At 37.1% G+C, this 25,516-nt stretch overlaps 1 protein-coding gene across 1 annotated transcript in view; it reads left to right on the top strand.

Moving 5' to 3' along the window:
• The window catches only part of BTAF1 (B-TFIID TATA-box binding protein associated factor 1), a 44,117-nt gene extending 19,705 nt beyond the window's left edge, over positions 1-24,412 (top strand). The window contains exons 9-38 of the mRNA XM_027711016.2: positions 1,294-1,383; positions 3,453-3,548; positions 3,827-4,003; positions 4,534-4,674; positions 4,810-4,934; positions 5,777-5,897; positions 5,972-6,076; positions 6,312-6,461; positions 7,043-7,185; positions 7,370-7,544; positions 8,010-8,213; positions 9,107-9,533; positions 10,574-10,764; positions 11,680-11,833; positions 11,923-12,032; positions 13,861-14,062; positions 14,462-14,610; positions 16,454-16,606; positions 17,113-17,234; positions 17,428-17,595; positions 17,776-17,853; positions 17,935-18,064; positions 18,717-18,858; positions 19,024-19,154; positions 19,600-19,719; positions 20,482-20,634; positions 21,205-21,416; positions 21,567-21,726; positions 22,315-22,485; positions 22,727-24,412. Coding sequence (XP_027566817.1) covers positions 1,294-1,383; positions 3,453-3,548; positions 3,827-4,003; positions 4,534-4,674; positions 4,810-4,934; positions 5,777-5,897; positions 5,972-6,076; positions 6,312-6,461; positions 7,043-7,185; positions 7,370-7,544; positions 8,010-8,213; positions 9,107-9,533; positions 10,574-10,764; positions 11,680-11,833; positions 11,923-12,032; positions 13,861-14,062; positions 14,462-14,610; positions 16,454-16,606; positions 17,113-17,234; positions 17,428-17,595; positions 17,776-17,853; positions 17,935-18,064; positions 18,717-18,858; positions 19,024-19,154; positions 19,600-19,719; positions 20,482-20,634; positions 21,205-21,416; positions 21,567-21,726; positions 22,315-22,485; positions 22,727-22,873 — 4,647 coding nt within the window. The 3' untranslated portion in view covers positions 22,874-24,412. The remainder of the gene's footprint in view (positions 1-1,293; positions 1,384-3,452; positions 3,549-3,826; positions 4,004-4,533; positions 4,675-4,809; positions 4,935-5,776; positions 5,898-5,971; positions 6,077-6,311; positions 6,462-7,042; positions 7,186-7,369; positions 7,545-8,009; positions 8,214-9,106; positions 9,534-10,573; positions 10,765-11,679; positions 11,834-11,922; positions 12,033-13,860; positions 14,063-14,461; positions 14,611-16,453; positions 16,607-17,112; positions 17,235-17,427; positions 17,596-17,775; positions 17,854-17,934; positions 18,065-18,716; positions 18,859-19,023; positions 19,155-19,599; positions 19,720-20,481; positions 20,635-21,204; positions 21,417-21,566; positions 21,727-22,314; positions 22,486-22,726) is intronic.
• Positions 24,413-25,516: the final 1,104 nt, after the last annotated feature.

The following is a 25,516-nucleotide window of genomic DNA, read 5'->3' as shown; positions in this document are numbered from 1 at the left end:
GCTTCCTTAGTACGTTTGGTATAGGGCACATACTTCTTAATTAAGGAAGTAGATCAGTACAGAATTGTTATTACTTTATGTTCTGGGTGAAGAATAGGTTAATCTACCTGACTTCATGTTTAAAATGTCTCTGGCAGCATCTTGCAGTGTCTAGAGGCAGCCTGAGTGATTAGTCCAGGCTGCTTGCCTAGCTTGACAGATGAAGTCAGGCAAGATGAATCCTACTACTGGTATTGCCTTCATACATTTGTCTCTTTTGTGTTTGCAGAAGCTGAGAACTTAACTAGCGAAGTCTACTTCTTTTGACTTGTAAAACCTAGCTCATAAGCTGTCTCAGACCAAATTAATTATTGGTGCATGAACAATTAGCATTTTAAGACTAGACTCTGGCTGTTTTTTATTGGCTTGCTTATACTTTTAACCAGCAACCACTGAGCTGTACATAGGGGATATGTATGCTACCAAATACAGAGTTCTAGTTGTTACTGTCATGAAATGAAATACAATAATTTTCTGCTAGCAACAAGCATGTATATGAAGTGTCCTTAAATAGAGTAAGTTCTGCTCTAATCTGTGTAAAGGTCTCTCAATGAAAACCTGGTTCAAAACTCTGCTTTTAAGACTTCATTATCCACTGAGTGGGCTTTTCTTGAGAAGCCAATTACTAGTCCAGTTAAGTGTCAAAAACCAGAAACAATAGCAGTTCTACTGGTCTTATGTTATTTCCAAAACTCTTCCTAGTTTGTTCAGCTGCTCATGTTTGGTGAGAACATGCAAGTGCTTACAATTGCTATCACTTGTTCACTTACTTTCTAGTATTTAGTCAAGCAAGGCAGGTTTGTAAGCTCTGCAGAATAATAATAGTCAAAACTTGTTCTGCGAACTCCAGAATATTCAGTGAGGATCCAAACTCTGTTTAAAAAATATAAAGAGTTGTAGAAAAATATTTATATTGATTTACTTTAACTTATAAACTTAAAAAAACCAGCAATACCTTCTAGTTTCTCTTTTCTGAAAACTAGTGTCTCATAGTGAGGTAAAAGGAGATGAATGTTGGCTATATTACTGCAAATATGATAATGTTAGGAAATAGAAGCAATTCTTAATTGGTTGATTTTGGGCAGATAAACATTTAAGTATATGATTTGATATAACTGCCTACAAGTCTAGTACTAATTCAGCTGTAGTTGAAATGTCTCTATTAAGAATACAATACTGTTGTTTCAGTTATCCAACATGGCTATCTCCTGTTCCCTAGTATTTTAAAATTGGCTTTTTATTTCACTTTTCTAGGTTCGACATGGTGCAGGTACTGGACTGAGAGAGATACTTAAAGCTCATGGTAAAAGTGGTGGTAAAATGGGAGATAGCTCTCTAGAGGAGGTAAGTTTCCAGTCATGTAGACTCCATACGTTTAAATGAAGTTTAGAAAACAGACTTGTTAAAGTACTTAAACTTTGCAGCAGGTGGGTGACCTGGGGGAATGTAAACCATGAGACTTGTCTGCTCAAAATTATCTGGTTGACATCACAATATGCACTGATGAAACATTCTTTTTAAAAGGCCTGTGCAGAAACCAATACTACTGTACTAGTATTAGTGCTACTATACTACTGTATAAGTAACCATTAATATGTTGATTGTGTATAAAGTTATTGAACACTAGCTTCCATACTGGAAAATACTGTTTTCAAGTCATGGTAAAGCTGTGCTGAAACTAAATTGACAAGTTGATTATGTAACTCTAGTGAAATCTTAGAGTGTCTCATTCTACTTACTTGAACAATAAGGTGACTCTGTGAATCTGCTTGCTTTGTTATGAGAAAAAGTTTCGTGTTTTTAAAAGGAAAACAGTTTTTATAAAATAACCTGACGGTTACAGCTTATTTACTAATAGTGAATCTCATCCAGATTAATACTGACTTTGCTGTAAAAGCAGCTGGGAGGGCTTGTGGTTTAGAGTGGAAGATTGAGGAGATGTAAATCAATCTATTTCAGCATACTTTGTACTTAGGGAAAGCAAAAGCTTCTATCTCTTCTTGCTTCCACGTGGGGTAGTATTTGTTCCATGGAGATTGCTGGGTAATAATAATGCAGGCTGCAATTATAAGATACTTTTTAAACCATTTCTTAACTATTTATGGAAAGGGTGTGTGTGCTCCAGCTGTTGTGCATGCCGTATGCTGGGTATAATTCTTTGACATGTATGGGAATATGAAATCCCTAATATGTACACTAAAATGACAGTTTTCAAGGGAAGTGGTGATCTAGTAGGCAGACAGTGGAGATGAGAAAGATGGTGCCTGAGCAGTTGCTTTTATGAGGCTTTTACTCTGAGATTGAAAACTACGGAGTTATTGGTCTCTCTCAGAGGCCAGAGCTTCAAGACAAGTTTGTTTTAAATTGCTTTGTTAAATCTGGTGCTGAAAAGCAAGTTCCTTTCACTGGGTCTCCCACTGCTTTATAGTTTATTTATAAATATGCTTCAGACATATTAATTGACTTGCCTAGGATGAGTTGACATGGGTTGGTATAGGTTATCTGGATGACTTTACCTTTGTATGCTGTATAGGAATAAAATTGTCTGTCCACCCTAACGAGGTGCTCTCTAGCTGTTGTGTTTTAACCCCAGCTGGCAACTAAGCACCACACAGCTGTTTGCTCACTCCCCCCCATGGGCCCCTCTACTGGGATGGGGTGGGCAATCAGGAAAAGAGGAAACTCATGGGTTGAGAGAAAAACAACTTAATTGAAATCAAGTAAAATCTTATAATAGTACTAATGATAATAACAGTAATAATAATAATGGAAAGGAGAATTAAATGGAAAGGTGAATTAAAACCCCAGAAAAACAAGTTCTGCACAATACAATTGCTCACCACCCACTGATTGATGCCCAGCCTGGCCCAAAGCACTGATCAGCCCCTTCTGGGTAACTCCCCCAATTTATATTCTGACCATGACATTCTGTGGTGTGGAATATCGCTGTTCAGATCACCTGTCCTGGCTATGGTTGCTCCCTGCTTTTTGTAGATCTCCTCACTGGCAAAGCATGAGACTCTGACAAGTCCTTGACTTAGTGTGAGCATGACTTGGCAACAACCAAAGCATCAGTGTGTTATCGTTATTCTAGTACTTAATCCAAAGCATAGCACTGTACCAGCTACTGAGAAAAACCTAACTCTATCTGAGTCAAAATCAGGGCACCAGCCTTTCAGTAAAGGTATTATGTTTTTTAAAAAAAATAACCGAAACCAACCAGTTATGATGTTTGCAGTAACCCAGGTGAGCTGAATTAGTACTGAGTACTTGCCTTGACTGACTGTGCAAGGTGACTGTATTGAGTCAGTTTGAACATTTGTTGTATCTCTTACAAATTTTAGCTAAAACAAGCGTATCAGAACTGTTTTATGAACATAGTCAAGGTGTTTGATTTTTTCTCTTTTTTACAGATGATTCAGCAGCATCAGGAGTGGCTAGAAGACTTGGTTATTAGACTTCTTTGTGTGTTTGCATTAGACCGATTTGGAGACTTTGTTTCAGATGAAGTAAGTTAAATTTGAGAGGCAGATCAGCAGTCTTCTGCAGGAGACAACACTGCAGCAATAGAACACTGACAGTAGTACAGCACAGATAACACTGTGCCTTGTTACAGTGCTGCTGCATGTGCCTGTTGTAACTACTCACAGATGCTTATTAAAAAGTAGCTGATATATAAATACCTTGTTTGTGTAGCAGTTTGGTCATCTGACTCTACTCAGATTGATTTCTCTCTTAAGTCAAATTTCATACAGAAGTATCTGTTTTATCATTTCCTTTTTCCTAGGTGGTGGCACCAGTACGTGAGACTTGTGCTCAGACTTTGGGAGTGGTATTGAAACACATGAATGAGACTGGAGTTCATAAAACTGTGGATGTTCTCCTGAAGCTGCTTACGCAGGAACAATGGGAAGTGAGACATGGTGGTCTCCTAGGAATAAAGTATGCTTTGGCAGTACGTCAGGTAATAACCCTCATGACAAATTGTAGAGACCTTTGGATCAAAAAACTCTGCTCCAGGTAGAGGATGTGGCTAAACAGTAGAGAGATATGATAAAACAAGTTTGCTTGCATTGCAGTCTCGTGGGTTATGAGATGTGTGACTGCACTTTTATATCCGGGCTGCAATTATATAGTGAAGCTGTACTGTTGTAACTTGATAAGTTACTTGCACAGAACATTATAAATAGAGGCTATGCTTGCCTAATTTTGATGATACTTTCATGTGTGAAGTAGCAGAGCTGAATGCTACAAGAAGTTTAGTCTATTTGTCGTTGGTATTCTGCAAACACTGAGCTTTGAGCTGACATTTGAGTTCATTCAAATTTATAACCTAGGTTTTTAACTTCATGAATGGTAACTTACAATACTTATAGTCTTGAATGGGTAGCTTTTCTTTAAAACAAACAGGTTAATTAACACAGAGTACATCTCAATTGTTTGGATCGTTACATGCTTTTTAAGTTTAAAAATGCTTTTGATTTTTTTTGACAGGACATGATCAATACTTTATTGCCTAAAGTATTGCCTGCAATAATTGAAGGTCTGCAAGATCTGGATGATGATGTCCGAGCTGTTGCTGCAGCATCTTTAGTACCAGTAGTGGAAAGCCTGGTCCAGCTTCAGTCTCAGAAGGTGACTGAACTGTTTTCCATAAGTTCTGATTGAAAAGTTCACTTTTGGTCAAAATGAAGAAAATAATGCTTAGAGGCAGCACTGGATTTTTTTCTCTTTTTTATATATAGTAATCTCTTTTTCTTATTTGTGTAGGTGCCTTTTATTCTTAATACCTTGTGGGATGCACTTCTGGAGTTGGATGACTTGACAGCTTCCACAAACAGTATCATGATCCTTCTTTCATCCCTTCTGACTTACCCTCAGGTCCGCAAATGCAGGTAACTTTTTAATTAGTATTGCTTCAGTGTTACATGCTTGAGTGTCCACTTATTTGCAAGTTGTAATAATGCTTGTCTTTCAAATCATGTGCCAAGGAGATGCCTAATTTAAATCAATATTTTAATTTTACTCTTGTTTTTCCTTAAAGTGAAGGTTAGGACAGTGCTTCTATTTTCATTATGTTTGTGAAATGCAACAGAAGAATTAAACAATTAGACATTGTTTATATGTGACTTCTTTACCTTCTCTCTCCATTCGTCTTGGCTATTTTAGTAAAGGATATTGGCTCCACTCATATGGTGATCCTACCCATAAGGAGCAGACAAACTCCAAACAAGAGACCAAATTGTGTACATTAAAACACATGCACATACCTGTAGAACTTTGCTCTTGGAACAGTTCTGGAGAAAGCTACAAACATGGAAATTCACATTAGTAGGACACCCAGTAATTCTGTGACTAGTTCCTCTCTGTTTGGGACTCTGGCAAATTAAAGAAATTGCATCTTAATATGTTAAATTTTTCATAATACACATGGTAAACTTACCTCATCTGCACTTAAGGCAGATGCTTTGTGCATTTTCTCTCTCATCTTATATGATTGGCATTGCTGAAGCTGGTTTCATTATTTGTAAAGTCATAACTTTAGGTACAACTTCAGGCCTAATAGTAAGTTCAAAACAGAAACAGCCCCTCCTTTTTTTTCTAACAGTTGAACAAAGGCCAAAGTATAATGGGTGGTGGGAAAAACATGGTAAAAATACATGCCTGAATTGACTAGTTTTCTAGTCAGTGGGGTTTTTTTCTCCTGTAACTGCCTTTCCATCTCCCCTTCCTCTAGTATTCAGCAGTCACTCACAGTTCTGGTCCCACGAGTGTGGCCTTTCTTGCACCACACTATATCTTCTGTGAGAAAAGCAGCTCTGGAAACGTTATTCACGCTCTTGTCTACCCAAGACCAGGTAAGAATTAGTTATTAGTGTTTTAATGTGATACCTGTTGGAATATGCTTAGTCATATGATATCCTTGTTTCAGAGTTCTTCAACATGGTTGACTCCAATTCTGCAAGACATGTTGAGGCACATATTTCAGTTTTGTATCTTGGAAAGCAACCAAGAAATTCTGGATCTTATTCACAAGGTATTTGCATGCCTTACCACATAGATATATAGTGTTTGTGTATCCTGCTCTTTCATATCCTCTGTGCAGATAAAAAATAGTGTGTTCCTGTTAATTATTTTGTAATTGGCCTATGTGATGCTTTACTAGAGAGTGAATGAGAGATGGTTCCTACAGTTTATCAGCGTATGTATGATTTTATGTAGACCCTGTAGGAATTTGTCATGATTTTCACTATGGTTCTTTCTTTCCCAAGGTATGGCTGGAACTGTTAAACAAGGCTTCTGTACAGTATGTGGTTGCAGCTGCTTGTCCATGGATGGGAGCCTGGCTCTGCTTAATGATGCAGCCATCTCATTTGCCCATTGACTTAAACATGTTGCTAGAAGTAAAAACTAGATCAAAAGTAAGTGAAATGTGACCTCACTAACTGTTCTGAGGAAAGTATGAAATTGCTTAGCTGTATATGAAAACACATTCTAAGGATGTTAGAGGGGAGTGGTGCTGCCTTTCTAGAACTCTAAATGTCAACTGTCTTATAAACCTCAATTTTGTAGAGCAAAAGAGTTCTTGTCAGGTTATCCATGAGAATAAAGCTCTGCCATGCAGTATGCTCTATGTGAATATTTCATAAAATCTTTATTTACATGGTTCCAAAGCCATCTGTTTGCAGGACTGAGCTAAATCTGAAAGCATTGTGTTTTTTCTGAAAACATGCTGAAAGATGTTTCCTTTTTCCTCTGTGTATTTACCAGCTATATGTTGAGTATTAGTCTTAATGTTATAGTCAAGGAATATAGCCTACATTTAACAGGACCATAGAAGGCTAGTAGTGGAGAGGTGATTTGCAAGTATTAACTACTTTAAGAAGCCTCTTATCAAAGAAATGTTCTGTCTTAGTCCAACTTTTATTGGAAGTGTTATGGAATATGAATTCATGTTTTCATTACAAACATACTTACTTGCAACCTCTCCATTTTTCCACAGGAAAAGGCAGGTGCTAAACTGCGTCAAGGTCAAACCCAGAATAAAGAAGTGATTCAGGAATATATTGCTGGGGCAGACAGCATTGCAGAAGATCCAGCAACAAGGGATTATGTTGTCATGCGTGCTCGGATGATGGCAGCAAAGTCAGTTTACTGAAAATATGAAAAAGATACTTAAAGCAATGTATTTTTTTTCATTATATATAGCAGCTTTTCCAAAATCTAATTATGTAGACTATTTTGGCATCTTAATTTTTAATCATTAATTGCTTTTTTTTTTAATCAGTAATTGTAACACTAAAGTGACTGTTCTTTTCCCTCTTGTCAGGTTGCTGGGAGCACTTTGTTGCTGCATTTGTGACCCAGGTGTAAATACTGTTACTCAAGAAATAAAGCCAGCTGAATCATTAGCTCAGCTCCTGCTCTTCCACTTGAATTCTAAATCTGCCTTGCAGAGGATTAGTGTTGCGTTAGTAATCTGTGAGTGGGCAGCCTTGCAAAAGGTAGGGTGTTTCTGCAGCAAAAGTAAATTTTACTTACTATCTCAATCCACTGCTTGTCATGAGCTACTTAGCCAAAATAAGATTTCGGTTGATAAGCTAAAATGGTATTTATACATCTAAATACTAAAATCATGATTCTTAGACAATGGAGGAATACAGTGCTCAGTAGCTAAATGCCAACTGTCAGAATTATGAATCAGTAAATATGTTCACATTTTTTCTACAAATAAGTCTGTTCTCAAGATGCTTGTTATCCAAGGTCAGCCTTCCTTTTAAGGTGACTGTCTTTCCTCTATTCAGTATCATTTCTAGTGGCAGACTGAAAGTTTTGCTCCTAATCATTTATATTCTGGGTTATTAATGTTAATGGTCCCTCTGAAAACTGGATTGAGCTGTTTAGCACCCAAAACTGAACAAAAGAAATTGTGATTACTCAGAATTGCAAACTGTCTTTTCCTGTTACAGGAGTGTACAACTGTGGCTATTTGTGTGCAGCCTCGTTTACTTGGGGTCCTTTCTGAACATCTCTATTACGATGAAATTGCTGTTCCTTTTACCAGAATGCAAAATGAATGTAAACAACTCATCTCATTATTAGCTGATGCACACATTGACATTGGAAACAGAGTAAACTGTAGTGTATTTACAATAGATCAAGCTAATGAGCTGGTAAGTAGAGGCATGCCTGCCCTTCCTTCAAACCTATTCTTGTCTTGAAATACATCTTCCACGTAATTATTACATAGACAATAACTTTCGGAAATAATGTGGTGATGGTGACTTTATATATCTCATGTCAAAGGATGTGTATGGAAACTTACTGTTTCCCCTGCAGTGTTTACAGTCTGACAAAAATCAAGAGCAGTGCAAGGTACATACTTAAGAGGAGAAAAAAGTGAGTGTTATGATTCCAGGTGTGGATTCACTATTGAAATCCACACAGAAGAAACTAAAGCAGGCTGGAACCCCTTCAAAACCACTGTCAAAAGACTAGGAAATAAATTCTAGATGACCTAGCCCCCTGCCTCTGACCTTTTAATCTCCTTTTAATGCCAAATCTTTCACAGGAAACAGTAGTCATCTGAGTGGGGAAAGGATATGGAAAGCCCTGCAACTACGTTGTTGTGCTGATTTTTTTTTTTTCCTTAGATTTTTATCCCAGTCTCTTTCCTCAAAAGAGAAACGGCTTAGAAACAACTTGTTCATGCATGAGGCCTTGCACATCCTTTTTAGATTCTTGTATTCACATTCTCCTTTGCTTACCTGTCACCTGCTTATATATTTCCAGAATACCTGGATAGAACTGGTAGATATGGGACAATCTAAACTTGGAGTGCCTAAACTGCTCTTTGGAAATTTAGACTTGAAATTCTTATAAGATGCCTGATTTTTCCCTTTGAACTGCAGTTCAAGATTCCAGAAACTACATCTTGGAGCACTTCCTGTTACTTGCTGAAAAAATGGAGATATTTGGTCAAGTGACTCATATTCTGCCATGAGAGGATATCCCGTTTTACAGTAAATGAAACAGATTTGTAATTATTTTTTTTCCCTTTTCTTAGGTTACTTCCGTTTTCAATGAAGTGACATCATCCTTTCCTTTGAATCCTAAAGTTCTGCAGCAGTTGGACAGTAAGCGACAGCAGGTCCAAATGACTGTTACAGAAACAAATCAAGAATGGCAAGTGCTGCATCTGCGAGTGCACACATTTGCTGCATGTGCAGTTGTGAACTTGCAGCAACTTCCAGAAAAACTAAATCCTGTTATAAAACCCTTAATGGAAGCTATCAAAAAAGAAGAGAATACACTTGTACAAAACTATGTGGCTTCATGTATAGCAAAGTTGCTTCAGCAGTGTACGACAAGATCTCCCTGTCCCAACTCAAAGATTATAAAAAATCTCTGCAACTCCCTCTGTGTGGATCCACATCTTACCCCACTAGCAGCATGTCCTGCACAGCCTCAGAGTAGCCATGAAAACTCAAAAGGTACAACATCTAAGAGTGCCAACATTCTTAAAATATGCCTGTGCTTATTTCTGAACTGTTAAAATGAGTATTTGAATGAGTCTTGTTTTCAGTGATTTTAAAATGCCAGCAACTGAGTTTTTATTAGTAATGGTTTTATTTAGGTATTTTAAACTAAATTCGTGTGCAACTAATGTGTATTGTTTTCAGAACATACATGTATAAAAGACTTCAGTTCCAATTTTCAGTTATTGACATTGTCCTCTTATGATCATATTTCACTTATATATGCTACAAAGCTTTTCTCTGGAATTGAGTAAGTATGGGAATTAGAGTAGCCTGTTTAAAAAAAGTGACTTGTGTTACATTCCATAGGCTAATAGTAAGTTAAAAAAAGATGAGGATGGTGGTCAAAATGAACAAATAATTCTGTATATGCAATGGTCATGGATTCATTAAATGGCTGTCCCGCACTGCAAATGTGTACATTGAATGAACAACACAAATTAAGATCTTAATAGTCTAAGATTCTCACCTGCTTTAAGGCTTGACCATTGTACATTTTACTTAGTCTTTATGAATGTCCTTCATCTCAGAGTAGAATAACATTATATGATTAAAAAAGAAGCTCTTTAGTATAAGTAGAAACATCAACAAATCCAAAGATACTGATGACACCTGTTACTGTATCATGACAGAAGTATTGAACTGTTTGTAAGGGACACAGAACGTAAGTTTGTTTAAACTTTAGAACATAATTCATTTTTATATGAAATAAAATTATGCAAACTTCTTGTATTTGATTGAAGTTTGTTACCTGTGCTTCTTGCTGAATAAGAATTTGTGTGGTGGTTTGCATGCTTTGATTTTTCATTCCAAGTCTGTAATGTGCTCTTAACGGAGTAACTGCATTCTGTACTGAAGTGCCATTGTCCTCAAGGATGGAAAAAGTTGGGCTTTTTTTGAAGTGCAGTCAGCAGGTGACTTACAGGTAGCTGTCACTTCTGCCGAGGTGTTAAACTGCAGCTTAAATCGTTGACAGCTGTTCTCTCTTCCTTTAGGGCCCAACTCTGATAAAGATGGAATGCAGCATACAGTTACTAAGCACAGGGGAATAATTACACTCTACAGACATCAGAAAGCTGCTTTTGCCATCACAAGTCGGCGAGGTCCTACTCCAAAAGCTCCAAAAGCCCCTATTGCAGATCTCCCCACAGGCAGCAGTGGAAGCATTCCTACAGAGCTCGATGAGGTACACTTCAGAAGTTTGAATTTGCAACTTCACAACCACCCCTCCCTTCTGTTACTTTGAATTCACTGGAATTGATATCACTATAATAGGGATGCCCAGGATCTCTTCGTGAGAGAACTGAGCTGATATGAAGTTTTGTGATACAAGCAGCATGTTTGTATTTTAAATCTTCAGTGTGTCATTAAGAAAACTAATAACTCCTGACACTTACGTTTACTGCAGATTAGAAATATCAATATAAATTCATACGAATAGATTTCCACAAACTGCTGTGATTGTGTCCTGTTACGCATGCCGGTCGTCTTGATGTGTGCTGGATGCCTCTGAAGAATTTAAACCAGTAATTGAAATGTGACTGGCTTTAGAATGTGTGTGCAACTTCCATACTTATTATTCTAAACTTTTTTGCTACTGTTTTATTAATTTAAAATCTGTATGTTTTAATAAGATCCTAAACAAGACTGTGATTCCTAAGCAGTGTTGTGGATTTTGTTCTTGATTTGTTACTGTTTTTTATCAATTCTGCTTTCCAAAGAGAGTGGAACAAAGAGCAGGGGTTTAATAACAAAGCAAGTATTGTTTTTCATAAGTTTTGCTACTGTTCTTGGTGTTACTGTATTGGCAATATCTAAGGTTCTGGAACTGGAACCAGTTGGAAAATATCATGCTGAAATGGACCTGTGTCAGCAAAAGCCAAATCTCAAATTGATAGACTTCAAATAATCTGTTATAAAAGATTTTTTTTTTTTTTACCTCTATGAAGAATAAAGTAACTAACTTGGGGGGAAAAAAAATCAGAATGTAGTGTCAGGTATAAACCAAACTGAATGCCTATATAATGGGAGCTTCCTTGAAAATAATCGTTATTTTTAAATGTGTCTGTCCTCACTACTTTGATAAATTGCTTAATTCTAGGCTCAGAAACCTTATGTTGTACAGAGAAGAGGAGCTGAATTTGCCTTATCTACTATAGCTAAACACTTTGGTGCTGAAATGGCAACAGGATTACCACATCTCTGGGATGCTATGGTTGGTTCATTACGGAACAACATTCACATAAATAATTTTGGTAACTACACTTCTGATTTAAGCTGGGAGGGCTGGTAGGCTGGGGGCAATATATCAGACTTAAACTGAACACCTTTTTGTTTTTACCAGACCGGAAGTCATTACTGGAAAAAGGAGATGCTCCTGCCCAGGAGCTGGTAAATTCCTTGCAGGTTTTTGAAACAACAGCAGCTTCAATGGATACTCAGCTACATCCTCTGGTAATTAGCTTTTGTATGAAACACTTCAGTCTGTTCATTGCTACTGCTTTAAATTATTGTTTTGTAAGACTTCTTTTTAGATCTTGTTCTATTTTGCTCAAGTAGTCCCTCATTAGTCTACCTCTTCTCCAAGTCCTGTATCCTACTCTTGATAAACTCAAGACATAGCCTTCAGCAGTTAAGCTGTGCAGTTGTAAAGCTTTTTTTACCCCGTGTTTTGTAGAATATTAAATTCAGTATTTGTTCATGCAGGTTGTAGAATAAACCATGAAAGCAAACGGCTACCTACAATTTAACCTTGGCCTATTCTTTTTTGGATAAGATTGTTTCTGAAGTTTGAGTTATGATAATATTTATGCTATTCTGTTGCACTGACATCAGCATCTTGGCTCTGCTTTATTTTAATCCTGTATTTCCTAAAACTGGAGAACGGACTGATAATACAATGCTTTCTCTTTGTAATGAAAGTATAGATAAAAATGTGGTTATACTGCACTATGTGGTTGACTGAAATTATTTGTCTTACAATAGTCTGACATGTAGTTTCTGTGGCTGGAGTGGGAGCAAAATGGTAGTGATAAAGAGAGTTTACTGCCTGACTACTGTGTAACAGGCTGAAGGTTGTCAGAAAGGCCGCCTGTGCAGGGAATGCAAAAATTGTGGGAAACTTCCTTCTTTGAACTGACTATTTCTACTCAGGAGAGAGATCCTGGAGTTAGAATGGTTCTGTGAAAGTATCAACTGAATCTAAAGTACTGGTAAAAAAAAAAGTTAAAGAAATGGAGGAATTCTTATGCCTGCATCTGAACACAGTTTTCAGTACTAGCCTATCTGCAGTACTATATTTCAGAATAAGTATAGTAGCTCTGGAGAGGCATAGAGAAGGGCAACAGGATGGTAAAAATACTTGACAAGGCTCCCATGCAAGGAATAAGTAGGCCAGAATTCTGGAAAAGATGGGTAAAATGAATGGCTGTAGAATTCTGAGCAGATGGAGAAGATTCATGTGGAATTTTCTAACCTATCTTAATAAACTGCTAAAATGGTTTTGAGTGCATTTTGCATATGACATGAGAAGACTTCCTTTAAGTGTATTTTATATGTATGCATATGTGTGGTGTGTAGCTATTGTGTAGATTAGTTTTGAGGGTGTTAATTCTTTATGCAGGTTTGAAAAATCACAGAAAGTGAAGGAGGGTGGAATTGGTTCACCAAAGCTAATATTTAGGGATCTTCACATTAGGAAAAACCTGAGCATCGGTTTAAGATACCTGATATAAAAGTGTATTTATACTGATGAAAAAGAAGACATAGATACACACATACCCCACTGGGAAGATGCAGATTCCTTCTGTGTGTCTTTCTTGTCACACAGAATTAATGAGATTCCTAACATGAATAATTCATCAGCCTAAACACAAATGGGATGAGTCTAGGACAAATCTGCTAGCTGGAAGGAATTCTTAAATCTGTGTCTGTATTTAAGTGATAATTCTTTTTTTTTTTTAATAAAAAGTTCTGAGTACTTAGTACTGTATTTTCAGTGTGAAACACATCCTTGCCAACTAAGGGCTTCTTTAATTTTCATTTGGACTAAACTCCTAGCTCTTTTTTTACTGTGAATTTTAACTGCATTGGGGAGTAATACTTGTTCAAAGTTCAATTGCCTGTTTCTTCTGAAACTATTTTTTAGTTTTAAGCAGTTAGGTCTTGTAAAGGAGCCACTGCAAGCATTCTTAAATGACTTAAAAAGACTGTTCAGTTAAAAAGTCACTAATTTGTTTATAATTCATATTAACCTTCCCCCCCCCCCTTTTTCTCTGTTCAGTTAATACAGCATTTGCCTCACCTTTACATGTGCCTTCAACATCCCAGCACTGCCGTGAGACACATGGCTTCCCGTTGCGTGGGTGTTATGAGTAAAATAGCTACCATGGAAACAATGAATATCTTTCTAGAGAAAGTTCTACCATGGCTGGGAGCGATAGATGACAACACCAAACAAGAAGGTGCAATTGAAGCACTGGCATGTATCCTTGCTTGAGTATTCAGAAATGCAGAAACTTCTTTGCTATTGCTTAATTTGGGTGAACAAAAACTGTTGCCAGAAAAAAAAGGGAGGAGGAATGAAATAAAACATTAAGCTCTTTTCCTCCTGTGGAATGAAACAGAATAAACTTTAGTTTCCATTGCCCTTATTTTATCCATCAGATGAAGGTTTGGTTTCTCAAACCATGCAGTTCACTGGGCTAAATGTTAATTGGGTAGATCAGATTTCCCTGCTTCTGCATTGCTTTGTTACTAGAAATCTTATTCATCCGAATGTAACGTATTAATGACTTTTCCATATTGAGTGTGAAGTCTGCTGGGTATATATTTGTCAGACAGTCCTGAACTGTTACAAACTATTTCCTTAATAACCAATTCAGGTGTAATGGAGCAGCTGGATGTTGGTATTGTTCCATACATTGTTCTTCTGGTGGTTCCAGTTCTGGGTAGAATGAGTGATCAGACAAACAGCGTACGTTTTATGGCTACTCAGTGCTTTGCAACATTAATTAGACTAATGCCTCTTGAGGTAAGCTCAAACTCTAAGTGTATTGAGTGTATGAAGTACCCTGGATCCACTTTTTCACCAACTGCAAAGTTCAGGCTTCTGGCTTATTAAATGCTGAATAAGTAAATGGTTTTATAGATGTTGAGTCCCTATCAGATAATGGAAGTGTCCTGTGTAAGTAAAATGAACAAAATGGGACCCTGTGTTAGCAATTGTCTAAATTAATGTTAAAATAAAATTTCTCCTTATAAGAAGCTCATTTTAACTGTGTACACAAAGTTAAAGGGTATATTTATTAATTTTGTGTGCAGTGCTTGTTCTGTTAGTTCGGGCTCAAAAGTTTTACGAGTTACATGTGCACTCTCCCTAGGTATGTGTGTTGCTGTGTATGTGGTCAAGAGAAATGCATAAAAGCAGTACTGCTTTTAAAGGAAAAAACAAAATAACAATAGGGATAATGTGGATATAAGTAGAGTCACTTATTTCTAGTTGTTAAAATCAAAAAACCCTGCCCTACATATTTGGGCCAAATATTGTGTATTATGATGCAGTAGAGTTTAATCAGTACAGACTTGCTGCAGTTTTTCACTTCTGCTACAATGTTCACACCTCAGACACTTTCTAATGTTGTGTATCAAGGACTACAATGCTTCTAAGTAACTTGACCACCAGATGGTAATAGAAGACAGTTTAGAATACATTTCCATGGTAATAATGAAAACCAATTGTCAATTTAATGGGTTTATTATATTTTTAACATAATAAAACCTTAGCATCTGATAACTAGCAATCTGTCTTAACAGGAGCACTTACTTTTTCTGCATGCTTACACTGAAATGTTGAAGTTGAAAGTTAGCGACGAATGAATTAATTTCTGGCATGTTCATTCTGATGCCATTGGCACCAGTGTCCTTCTTTGTATGTATCTTAAACACAGTCCTGTGGAATACATATAGCTTAGGTTTTGGGGGTTTTAAAAGCTATTTTAATAGAATGTAGTGACCATCTCTTAAAAACATAGCATACTTGTTCTAGTAATTGCATGCATGTGCACAATCATGTCATATTTCTTTTTCATAGTTACTAGGGAAGTGCCTTAGAATTCCCCTTTCTGGTTAAGGAAGTTCAATATCAGATACTGAACTATATTAAATATATATATAGGTTTTGAAGTAAAGCTAACTAAAGGTGGAGGTGGCCCAGAAAATTGGGGCGACAGATGTGATGATGGGAGAACTGTTTCCTCTTCTAGTGTATATTACTAGCAAACAAGAATGTCTGAGCCTGTTTGGCCCCCGGATGGATTCTTTGGGCTTCTGGCCTGATGTGGGAAGTACCTAGGAAGCCAAGATCTGCTGCTACAAACCTTGAAGGAGGTTTAGGTTTTACCTTCTCTCAGCAGTTTCCAACTGCTTGAATTCATTCTATGGATTTCAGTAGCACTTTAGATATAATTCCACTAAATAGGAGAAAAATCCATCAAACTTTGGATAGTAGCTTGTGGTTTAAGAGAAAAGAGTGTCAAAGGCTTCTCTAGCTAGCCAGATAAACTCTCTGATTAGAGGTAGAATAGCTCAGTCATAGAAGCTTGACAAGAATTTTCCTTCTTGTATCAAGTTTTTCAAGTGTGTCCTTTAGGGCAGAATTTGTCACATCCTGGATGTGTTGACCCGTAAGTAGTCAAACAAGTATAGCACAAATACAGTATATAAATCCTGAGTTTGGATTCATGCAGTTGAGAAGATTGCAGATCTTTACTGTCTGTTTTAAATGTCTAAACTAGTATGAGGTTTTATTTTTTCTTCTCTGTGTGACAACTAAGCCCTGTAGGCCTTACATTACTGCTTTAAAAATGTTATCCTAGGCTGGTATACCAGATCCACCAAACATGTCCGAAGAATTAATCAGGATGAAAGCTAAAGAACGTCACTTTCTGGAACAATTACTGGATGGAAAAAAACTGGAAAACTACGAAATTCCAGTACCAATCAAAGCAGAGCTCAGAAAATATCAACAGGTAACAGCTTATACTTTGATTTTAAAAGAGCAGTAAGTTGCAGTCCAATACAATTTTGTGGACTGGTAGGAGTTGTTCAGTATTGGCTTCTTGCTTGTGGGTTTTTTGAAGGTTGTTTTTTTAGTTGTGCAATGTGTATCTTGGACTCCTGAATAAGGAAGAAAAAATGAAGTAATGCATACTTCTTATACTGGCAAAATGATATTTATCCCCTGTCTAGATTCTGCTAGTTTTCTCAGGGAGTGGCCAATGGGCTGTGCCTTGTTTAGGCTGACTGTGGCAGCTCACCTCTCTAAAGCCAGGCCTTGCTGGACTGTTTGGACATTTACATTTTTCCCTTTATCCCCCCTGCTTTGATGGAATGGGCTGTAGTGGATGCATTTATGGTGGGAACCAGCTCGTAGTTTGGCACTGATGGATGATAGAACATATGGATGTTTGAACTGAAACATAACTACCTAAAGCCAGTTCTTACTTCTGAGGCACTCTTCTTTTTCTGATTTCAGGATGGAGTGAACTGGCTGGCATTTCTCAATAAATACAAACTTCATGGAATTCTTTGTGATGACATGGGCCTAGGAAAAACTTTACAATCCATTTGCATTCTTGCAGGTGATCATTGCCTCAGGTAAGCTTAAACAACATTCTTTAATGTTAGGTTTTAATGATAGGTTTTGTCTGGGTTAATGACTCTGGACATAGTCCTGGGCAACTGGCTTTAAGTGACTGTGCTTGAATGGGGGGGTTGGACCAGATGGCCTCCAGAGGTCCCTTCCAACCCCATGTCTTCTGTGAAAAACTCCTTTCTTGTGTTCTTAAAGGGCTCAGGAATACGCAAGAACAAAACTAGTGGACAGTGTTCCTCTTCCTTCGCTGGTGGTGTGCCCTCCTACACTCACAGGACACTGGGTGGATGAAGTAGGCAAATTTTGCTCGAAAGAATATCTTAATCCACTGCACTACACAGGACCTCCTACTGAGAGAGCAAGGTAATCTATCTTGCACTTATGACTGGGATAGAGTAAAATATCACACGTGGAATTTTGCAATTCACTTTACTACTGAAGCATAGTTCGTGGGCATGGGAAAACTTGTGATGGTACCTTTAAAGGCTGAAATAATAACCTATGTAAGGAACACTTTAACTCCTTTTTTTTTTTGTCCTTAAGATTGCAACACCAGGTGAAAAGACACAATCTCATAGTGGCTTCATATGATGTTGTAAGAAATGACATTGACTTCTTCAGGTAAGAATTGACTTGTTTTCAGAGATTTTTTAATAGCTTAGAATTTTAAATACTACTTAAACCTGTGTTCTTCTTTTCTAGAAATATTAAGTTTAATTACTGCATTCTTGATGAAGGCCATGTAATAAAAAATGGAAAAACAAAGCTGTCAAAAGCAGTAAAACAGCTGACTGCTAATTACAGGATAATTCTTTCTGGGACACCAATCCAGGTAACTGCCCCTTTTTTTTTTCTTTTTTTTTTTTGGATGAATAGCAGAAAACAAGCAAGACAGGTCTATCAGTCCATTTTATTGTACCTTTTATCAATCACCTTGTTCAAAGTATACATTGTAAAAAGCCTTTTGCTGCTAAATGCTTTAAATGACATCTTTCTCCTTTCCTGGTTTACCCATGTATAGGGGAATGGGTGCAGGTTTTGTGGTACTAATGATGTTCAAAAGCTGTCAGCTAGACTTTCTCTACCATTTGTTCTTTAAGTATCAGGCAGGGATAGTGAAATTAGCAGGAAACACAATTCTGAGAACTCCAGATTTGGGGCTTTGTGCTGATGACTTCTGTGCAGTATGTGTCTCATCCAGGACTAAGATAACTGGTGTTTCCCAGGTTTTGTTGTCCAGAAGAACTCAAGGTGTGGCTTAAGACAGCCAACACAGTATAAAGTCCATTTATATGTTAGAGTGCCTGTAGATGTATTCCTGTCACTCAGTTGGATGCAAGAGCTACCAAGCTCCTGCAGCTTGGAAGTGTGTTGAAGTGTTAGATTTGTAGGGTTTTGTAGGCGGTGTAAATATGTATGGAAGTTTCTCTGATAACTTTATTTCTTTTGAAAATAATTTATCAAATACTTCTTTTTATGTCCAGAACAACGTCTTAGAGTTGTGGTCATTGTTTGACTTCCTTATGCCAGGATTTTTGGGCACTGAACGCCAGTTTGCAGCTCGTTATGGCAAACCAATACTGGCAAGTAGGGATGCCCGAAGCTCCAGTCGAGAACAAGAGGCTGGTAAGGACCAAATGTTCAATCTTTGGTATTTTGTTTTTAGCCTTTTAAATGAGAACTGTTACTGAAAAGAAAGTGTGGTCAGTTCCAACATCAGAGTCTGGGGGGGAGCTGAATGGTTTGAAAATCTTTTTTCTTCAAAAATACAGCTTCTGTTGCCCTCACTAGGGGTTCTTGCAATGGAAGCACTGCACCGCCAAGTTCTGCCATTCCTACTAAGGAGAATGAAAGAGGATGTGCTGCAAGACCTCCCACCCAAAATTATTCAAGATTATTACTGTATTCTCAGTCCTCTACAGGTATGCTTAAAAAGTGGCTGAAAGTTTATTTTTTTCAATACAGTTAAGATCACAAAGGAACCACTTCTATATTCCTGTGTCAGTCTGATGTCAGCTCTGACATTCTCTAGGACCACAGGACTAAAAGGTTTTTCTGGTATGTGCTTAAAAAACTAATTTTAACCTAGTTGTAATAGAGTATTTCTTCAGTTTAATTTCTGGAATTTGTTGTTCAGGAACAACATCTAGGCATACGCAGGCTGTTTTTAAATAATACTTTCCAGGCTGAAAGAAGACAAATGACAGGAGATTCCATTATTAATGGTTATGTTGTGTTGCATATGAAATAGCTTTCTTGATGTATGATAATTCAGAATTTTAACTTGGAACTAAACTCTGAATAGGACTGTTCGTTTTCTGTTGGGGGAAAACACATTCATTTTCTTGTCTGGGGCCTCATCTGCAGGTTCAGCTTTATGAAGATTTTGCCAAGTCTCGTGCCAAATGTGATATTGATGAAACCGTTTCTTCACTGAATGAAGAGACTGAAAAACCAAAGCTTAAAGCTACAGGTCATGTATTTCAGGTACAGATTGCTTTAGTAATTTTTATTTCCTATCACATACACTCTTGATAACTGTATTTATGGGTTTAATAAATAAAAATGAAAATACTAAACTGAAACATTTATGGCTATATGATCTAAGTAGAATATTTATGCCTGGATTGTGATGAATAGCTGTTGTTTTAAATTATGGGTTTGTTTTAAGAAGCATAACCCTGTCTTGTATTTTTAATGTGATCTGCTCAACTGGTGTTCAGCTGTTTTGTGGATCTTGTAAAAACTGATTACTGAAAGAGCAAAACCTCAAAACAAGGGAGAAGTAATTTGGACTTCATCAGCTGGCATACTACAATGTTAAGATTCTAAAGCACAGAAAAAAATTTCCTTAAGATTAGATCTGAATTTATGAAGGTTTGTGATCTTACAGAATTGCAGATTAAGTCTTGGCTAATTGGAAACAATTCTCAAAGGCTCTGCACTGCTCCCAGACCCACCTCCTCTATTGCACACTCAGATGACAGTGTGGGAGATGTTAGTCTTTGCACTTCTCCTGCAACAGGGACCAAGATTACTATGCATGTAACAGTTATTGGATACAATTTGAAATACAGGTTTTATTAATGTAAACGTCCAACTTTATTTTCATGAAAATACACCGTAAGATCAACATTGTGAAATGTGGCTGAGTGGCCTCTGTACTTATAGTCTACTTTGTTCATCCTTTTTCTGAATCTACATTCTTGCTAACCATTTCTTTGACCTTCACTTCCTAAATAATTAAAGGCATTGCAATACTTACGGAAGCTATGCAACCATCCAGCCTTAGTGCTAACAACCCAACATCCGGAATATAAAAGAATTACAGAGCAACTTGCAGCTCAGAATTCATCCCTTCGAGATATCCAACATGCACCTAAACTGTCTGCTTTAAAACAAGTAAGTAGACATGTGGTTGTGCCTTTAAATTTTCTACATGTCTACTGATGTTATAACTTAGAAGGTTTTATTTAGGATTTTATCGGTATGAAAACTCTTCTTAATAAAATTAAGTAGCAAATGGAAAAGAGTACAAGGATATTCCAGGTATATTTTTCCTGATAATTCAAGGGGGAAGGGGGAGCACAATCTTACTTCAAGGTAATGATGTTTACATAATTTTTGCTGCCTTATTGGAAGCCTTTTATTTTGTTTTATTTCTGTCTTTTTGGTTGCAGAAAAATTTCTCGTGTATTATACAGGACACTATTACCTTGATAAAGTTAAATTGTATTACTTAAATTCTACTATAAGTAAAGCTAAATGAAGAAAATTACTTTTCTGGCAGTGCTTAATTTTTTTCATAGTTTGACACTGAAACCAGACTTTGCCTTTTGTCATTTAAGTGACTGTCACAGGCTTCCTTCTGTAGTTTCTCTCATTTTTACTTTTGATAGTCCATGAATGTCAATACTTACATGAGATCTACTGCCATTCTGATGATACACTTCAATGCTCTGTTACTTTAAGCTGCTGCTAGATTGTGGTTTGGGGAATGGTGGATCTTCAGAAAGCGGTACAGAAGCTGTTGTGGCCCAGCACAGAGTACTTATCTTCTGCCAACTTAAAAGTATGCTGGATATAGTGGAGCATGACCTTCTCAGACCTCAGTTACCTTCAGTCACTTACTTACGACTAGATGGCAGCATACCTGCTGGTCAGAGGCATTCCATTGTTTCACGGTACGTGTTATCCCCTCATAACCGTATGGGGCCAACTGCAATGAACTGTATGGTGCATAATTGTTCTTTTGTCTACCTCAAAGCAGTTAAAGCTCATACATCCTTTATTTAAATGAAGCTTAACCATACTTAACTTTTTCTTGTATGCAGGTTTAATAATGACCCATCTATAGATGTTCTTTTGCTCACCACTCATGTTGGTGGATTGGGACTTAACTTAACAGGGGCTGATACAGTAGTATTTGTGGAACATGATTGGAACCCAATGAGAGACCTGCAAGCCATGGATCGGGCACATCGCATTGGGCAGGTGAAAACCTCTTCATTTCCCATAAGTGTGGGTTTTTTCTTGCTGAACTCGAATTTGGGTACGATAGATTGTAGCGTATAAAAAGTGACATCTGTGGGTTTCCACCAAGCTTCTGTTCATGCTGATTTCTTGCAAATATGCCAGATGCTGAAGTGTGTACTTTCTTATTCCATCTCCAAATTGGTATGCCACCTTCTCTATACTTCCTGAGCTGCTGAGGAGAGGCCAGGAAAGAATCACCCTTCAGTAGAGGAAGAGATATGACTGAGGCAAGGAACTGAAGGGAAAAGCCCCACAGGGTTGTCCTTCTCTGATGCTTGAACAGGGAAAGAATGACTGCTGTTAGTCTTCCTGTACAGCTGTAAAAAGCAGTGAAGTCTTCCAAAGTACAGATGCAGTTGAAAATGCCTCTACTATACACTGGCATATTCTTTTCATCTAGCATTTGTCAGACTTACTGAGCACAGTTACTGAAGGGTAACTCCAAGCCAAACTGCTTCTAGACTGTCCATGATGAACACTGAACGCTTATGCTCTCCTAAATACCTAAGATGATACTTTATAGCTAAGTGTGCGCTTTTCTTTCAGAAACGTGTTGTTAATGTGTATCGCCTGATAACCCGGGGAACTCTGGAGGAGAAGATCATGGGTCTTCAAAAGTTCAAAATGAATATTGCAAATACAGTGATCAGCCAAGAAAATGCAAGCTTACAGAGCATGGGAACAGAGCAGCTTCTTGATCTGTTCACTCTTGACAAGGTAAAGAAACATTTTTACAAATACCTACCAAAAATAGAGTAAGCTTAAGGAAAAGCTTTGCTTTGAAGTGTAAAATTTAATCACATGAATGCTTTAAGTTGGACTGATGAACAGTAGACAGCTCTCTGAAAAACAGGAGGAAGTGATATTTCCCCAAAAGAATCATCAGACTTAAAGAATTTTTTTAGTCCTGAAAACGTTGTTCTGTATATTAACTGTATTTTTTTTTTTTTTTGCAAAGGATGGGAAAACTGAAAAAGCAGATACCTCTACCTCTTCTGGGAAAGCATCAATGAAATCAGTACTCGAAAACCTTGGAGAACTTTGGGATCAAGAGCAGTATGACACTGAATACAGTCTTGAAAACTTTATGCATTCGTTAAAGTAACCATCACATATTTGTAATACAACTGCTGCTAGTTCACATTTTTCTGCTGATATTCAGCAAACTTCAAAGCATATAGAGTGAACCTTTAGCTTAATGTGTAAATAGACTTATTGAAAGAGGAATCTTTAGAAGAGTGGCACCAAGTAGTGTCACCTGTTTCACTGGGAAGTTATTCTGTCTTAAACGTTTGCACTGTATAAAAGAACTTTAAATGTACACATTGTGAGGTGGTTTGAATTTTACTTGTTCTGAACAGCTGCAAATTCTTACTTGGTAGAAGAATTAAAACAAAGCAGGTTTTTACATTTGTTAACAAGTGTTACTTGTGTTTTGAAGTTAAGTCCACCATTATTTCTTTCTGTATCTATAATAGTTTTGTACAGTTGTTTCAGTGAGTACTTCAGGTTTTTCAGTGTACATTTTTCTTTTAAACGCAACTTGCTTTTATGGTGTATTAAAGCAATTTGCAACTTTAACTTACATTTGGATCATTTCAGGACTTGTATCACCAGAGGCAAAGCCTAGAAGCCTTGGAAGTATTGAATAATTAAATGGCACTAGGCCTGTGCACTCACCTTTTGTACATTGAATATAAATATATCATGCTATTCAGTCTTTTGACACCATCTTGAGAGAACAGCTCACTTGAACTTTTTAATGTAATGAGCTCTATTAAATACAGGTAGTGGCCTATTTGAGGCCATGTTTGCATCCTGTTAGCAAGGGTGTACTTTTTTAATTTATCTATAAGGCTAGAATATAGCCACTTTGAGAGATGCATGTATTCAGTATGTTTCAATCCTATATATTTTTTGTAAGTAAAAGAAGAAATTAAATATACAGACAGACGTTTTCCAGAAGTAGATTTTACACTGTCTAGGATTCTAAAATCCATGCTAAAGTGACTGTTTACTAAACTGATGCATGATTCAAAGCTTCTTAAAGGAATAGGGAGAACTTTTTTCTTTAGGAGAAAAAATATATATATAGAAATACCTACATTCAGTTTGAGGTAATGGATAGTTGAAATTGTGTAACAAAGATAGTAAAGGACTTTAATAGCAGTAAGTGAGATAAATATGGCTGTATGATGTGCAGCTTTTTATAAAAGGGAGGCAGTAGTAAAAGTGTGTTTCTAGATGTGCATATGTACCAGTATATGCACTTTTTATAAATATTAAATTATAGATAACTTACAGCAGTTGTCTGAATACATAGAATATATGTATAAATATAAAACCTAAGGTTTGTAGCTTGCTGTGTGCTTAAGCATCAGAGCTTAAAAACCACCAGAGACCTCAACTATTGTAAAATAAGATTGTTTTAAAGCTATATAAATCAAGACAGTTCTGCAACATTGGAGATGAATTAATGTCACATTTCAGTAGTTATGAACTGCCAGATTGTAACTAAATTAGCATTCCACAAAAATAAAATAAACTGGGAATATATAACTTGGTTTTGTCCATGTTTAGTTTTTTGTTTCTGTAGAGAAGACTTAGCTGGCTATATTAAAAAAAATAATGCTTTTGGAAATTACAGCTGGATTACTAGTATTAGTTCATTTCTACCTTCTTACTTAGAATATTTCTGTTGTGCTTTTAACTGATGATCCAAGCAGCGAAGACAAGATAGGGCTTGGTGTTCTGTTTGCAGAGAAGTTACAATGCTGGAATACTGCATACTTGAAGATAACTTGGTGCAGTAATTTGGTGACAGTGCCTAGAAATAACAAGATATTTGAATAAAGAAACCTCTTTAGTCATAAAACACTGCATATGTTTTTCTTCAAGAGTTTTGTTCATAAGAGTTCAGTGGTAGGAAACTGTTCGGCTCCTGATGGAAAAGAAATACACAGGTAAAGACTGTCTTAAACCAGTTATTTATCACATTGAGGTTGCTATGCAACCATAATAATTTTAGTGATGGCTCTCTTGGATATGACATCAAAAAGACTTGTGCACCTGGAGAAAGGGGGGAGCAGAACGTAGAATAACTGTTTCAAGATTATTATATGTACTGACTGACCTTAAGGGTTCTGTGAATTAACACTTTCAAAATGGAAACCAGCAGGAACACTGCACCAAGGATATAAAACATTGGTTTTAGTTACTTTAATATTTAATGAAGAGCTCTTCTCTGCTTTCCAAGCCAGCAGACCATTTGTCGTGATTGGCTTGTTTGTGCAGTGTTCTCAGTGCACAAAACTGGATTCATTTACAGCAAAACTCAAGGAAGAAATAGCTCTTGGAATGCCTCTAGCTGCAGTCAACCTGTTTGTTGGGTATTCAACTGGACCAGACCAGGGTCTGGCCTGGAATAGAAAAGGTGTTTTTTTATTTCTAGGCTGAAATAAAAACTTCAGAGGTGTCAAGGTCTCAGCACCAACCATATTGCTCTCCAGCTCTACCCCTACTGCAGACATAGAATGCAGATGTAATGAAGACATAGCCTAAATCTTGACCGGCTGGAGGCCTGAAAAAGCCCATGAACTGTGAGTAGAACTGCACATAGAGTCATAGAATGCTTTGGGTTGGAAGGAATCTTAAAGGCCATCTTGTTCCAACTCCCCTGCCATGGGCAGGGACACCTTCTGTCAGACCAGGTTGCTCAGAGCCCCACCTAACCTGGCCTTGAACACTC

The sequence above is a fragment of the Pipra filicauda genome, unplaced genomic scaffold (genome assembly GCF_003945595.2).
Source record: "Pipra filicauda isolate LSUMZ 115617 unplaced genomic scaffold, ASM394559v2 scaffold15_size4787011_pilon, whole genome shotgun sequence".
Taxonomy (NCBI): Eukaryota; Metazoa; Chordata; class Aves; order Passeriformes; family Pipridae; genus Pipra; species Pipra filicauda.
This window is presented reverse-complemented; position numbering and strand designations above follow the sequence as displayed.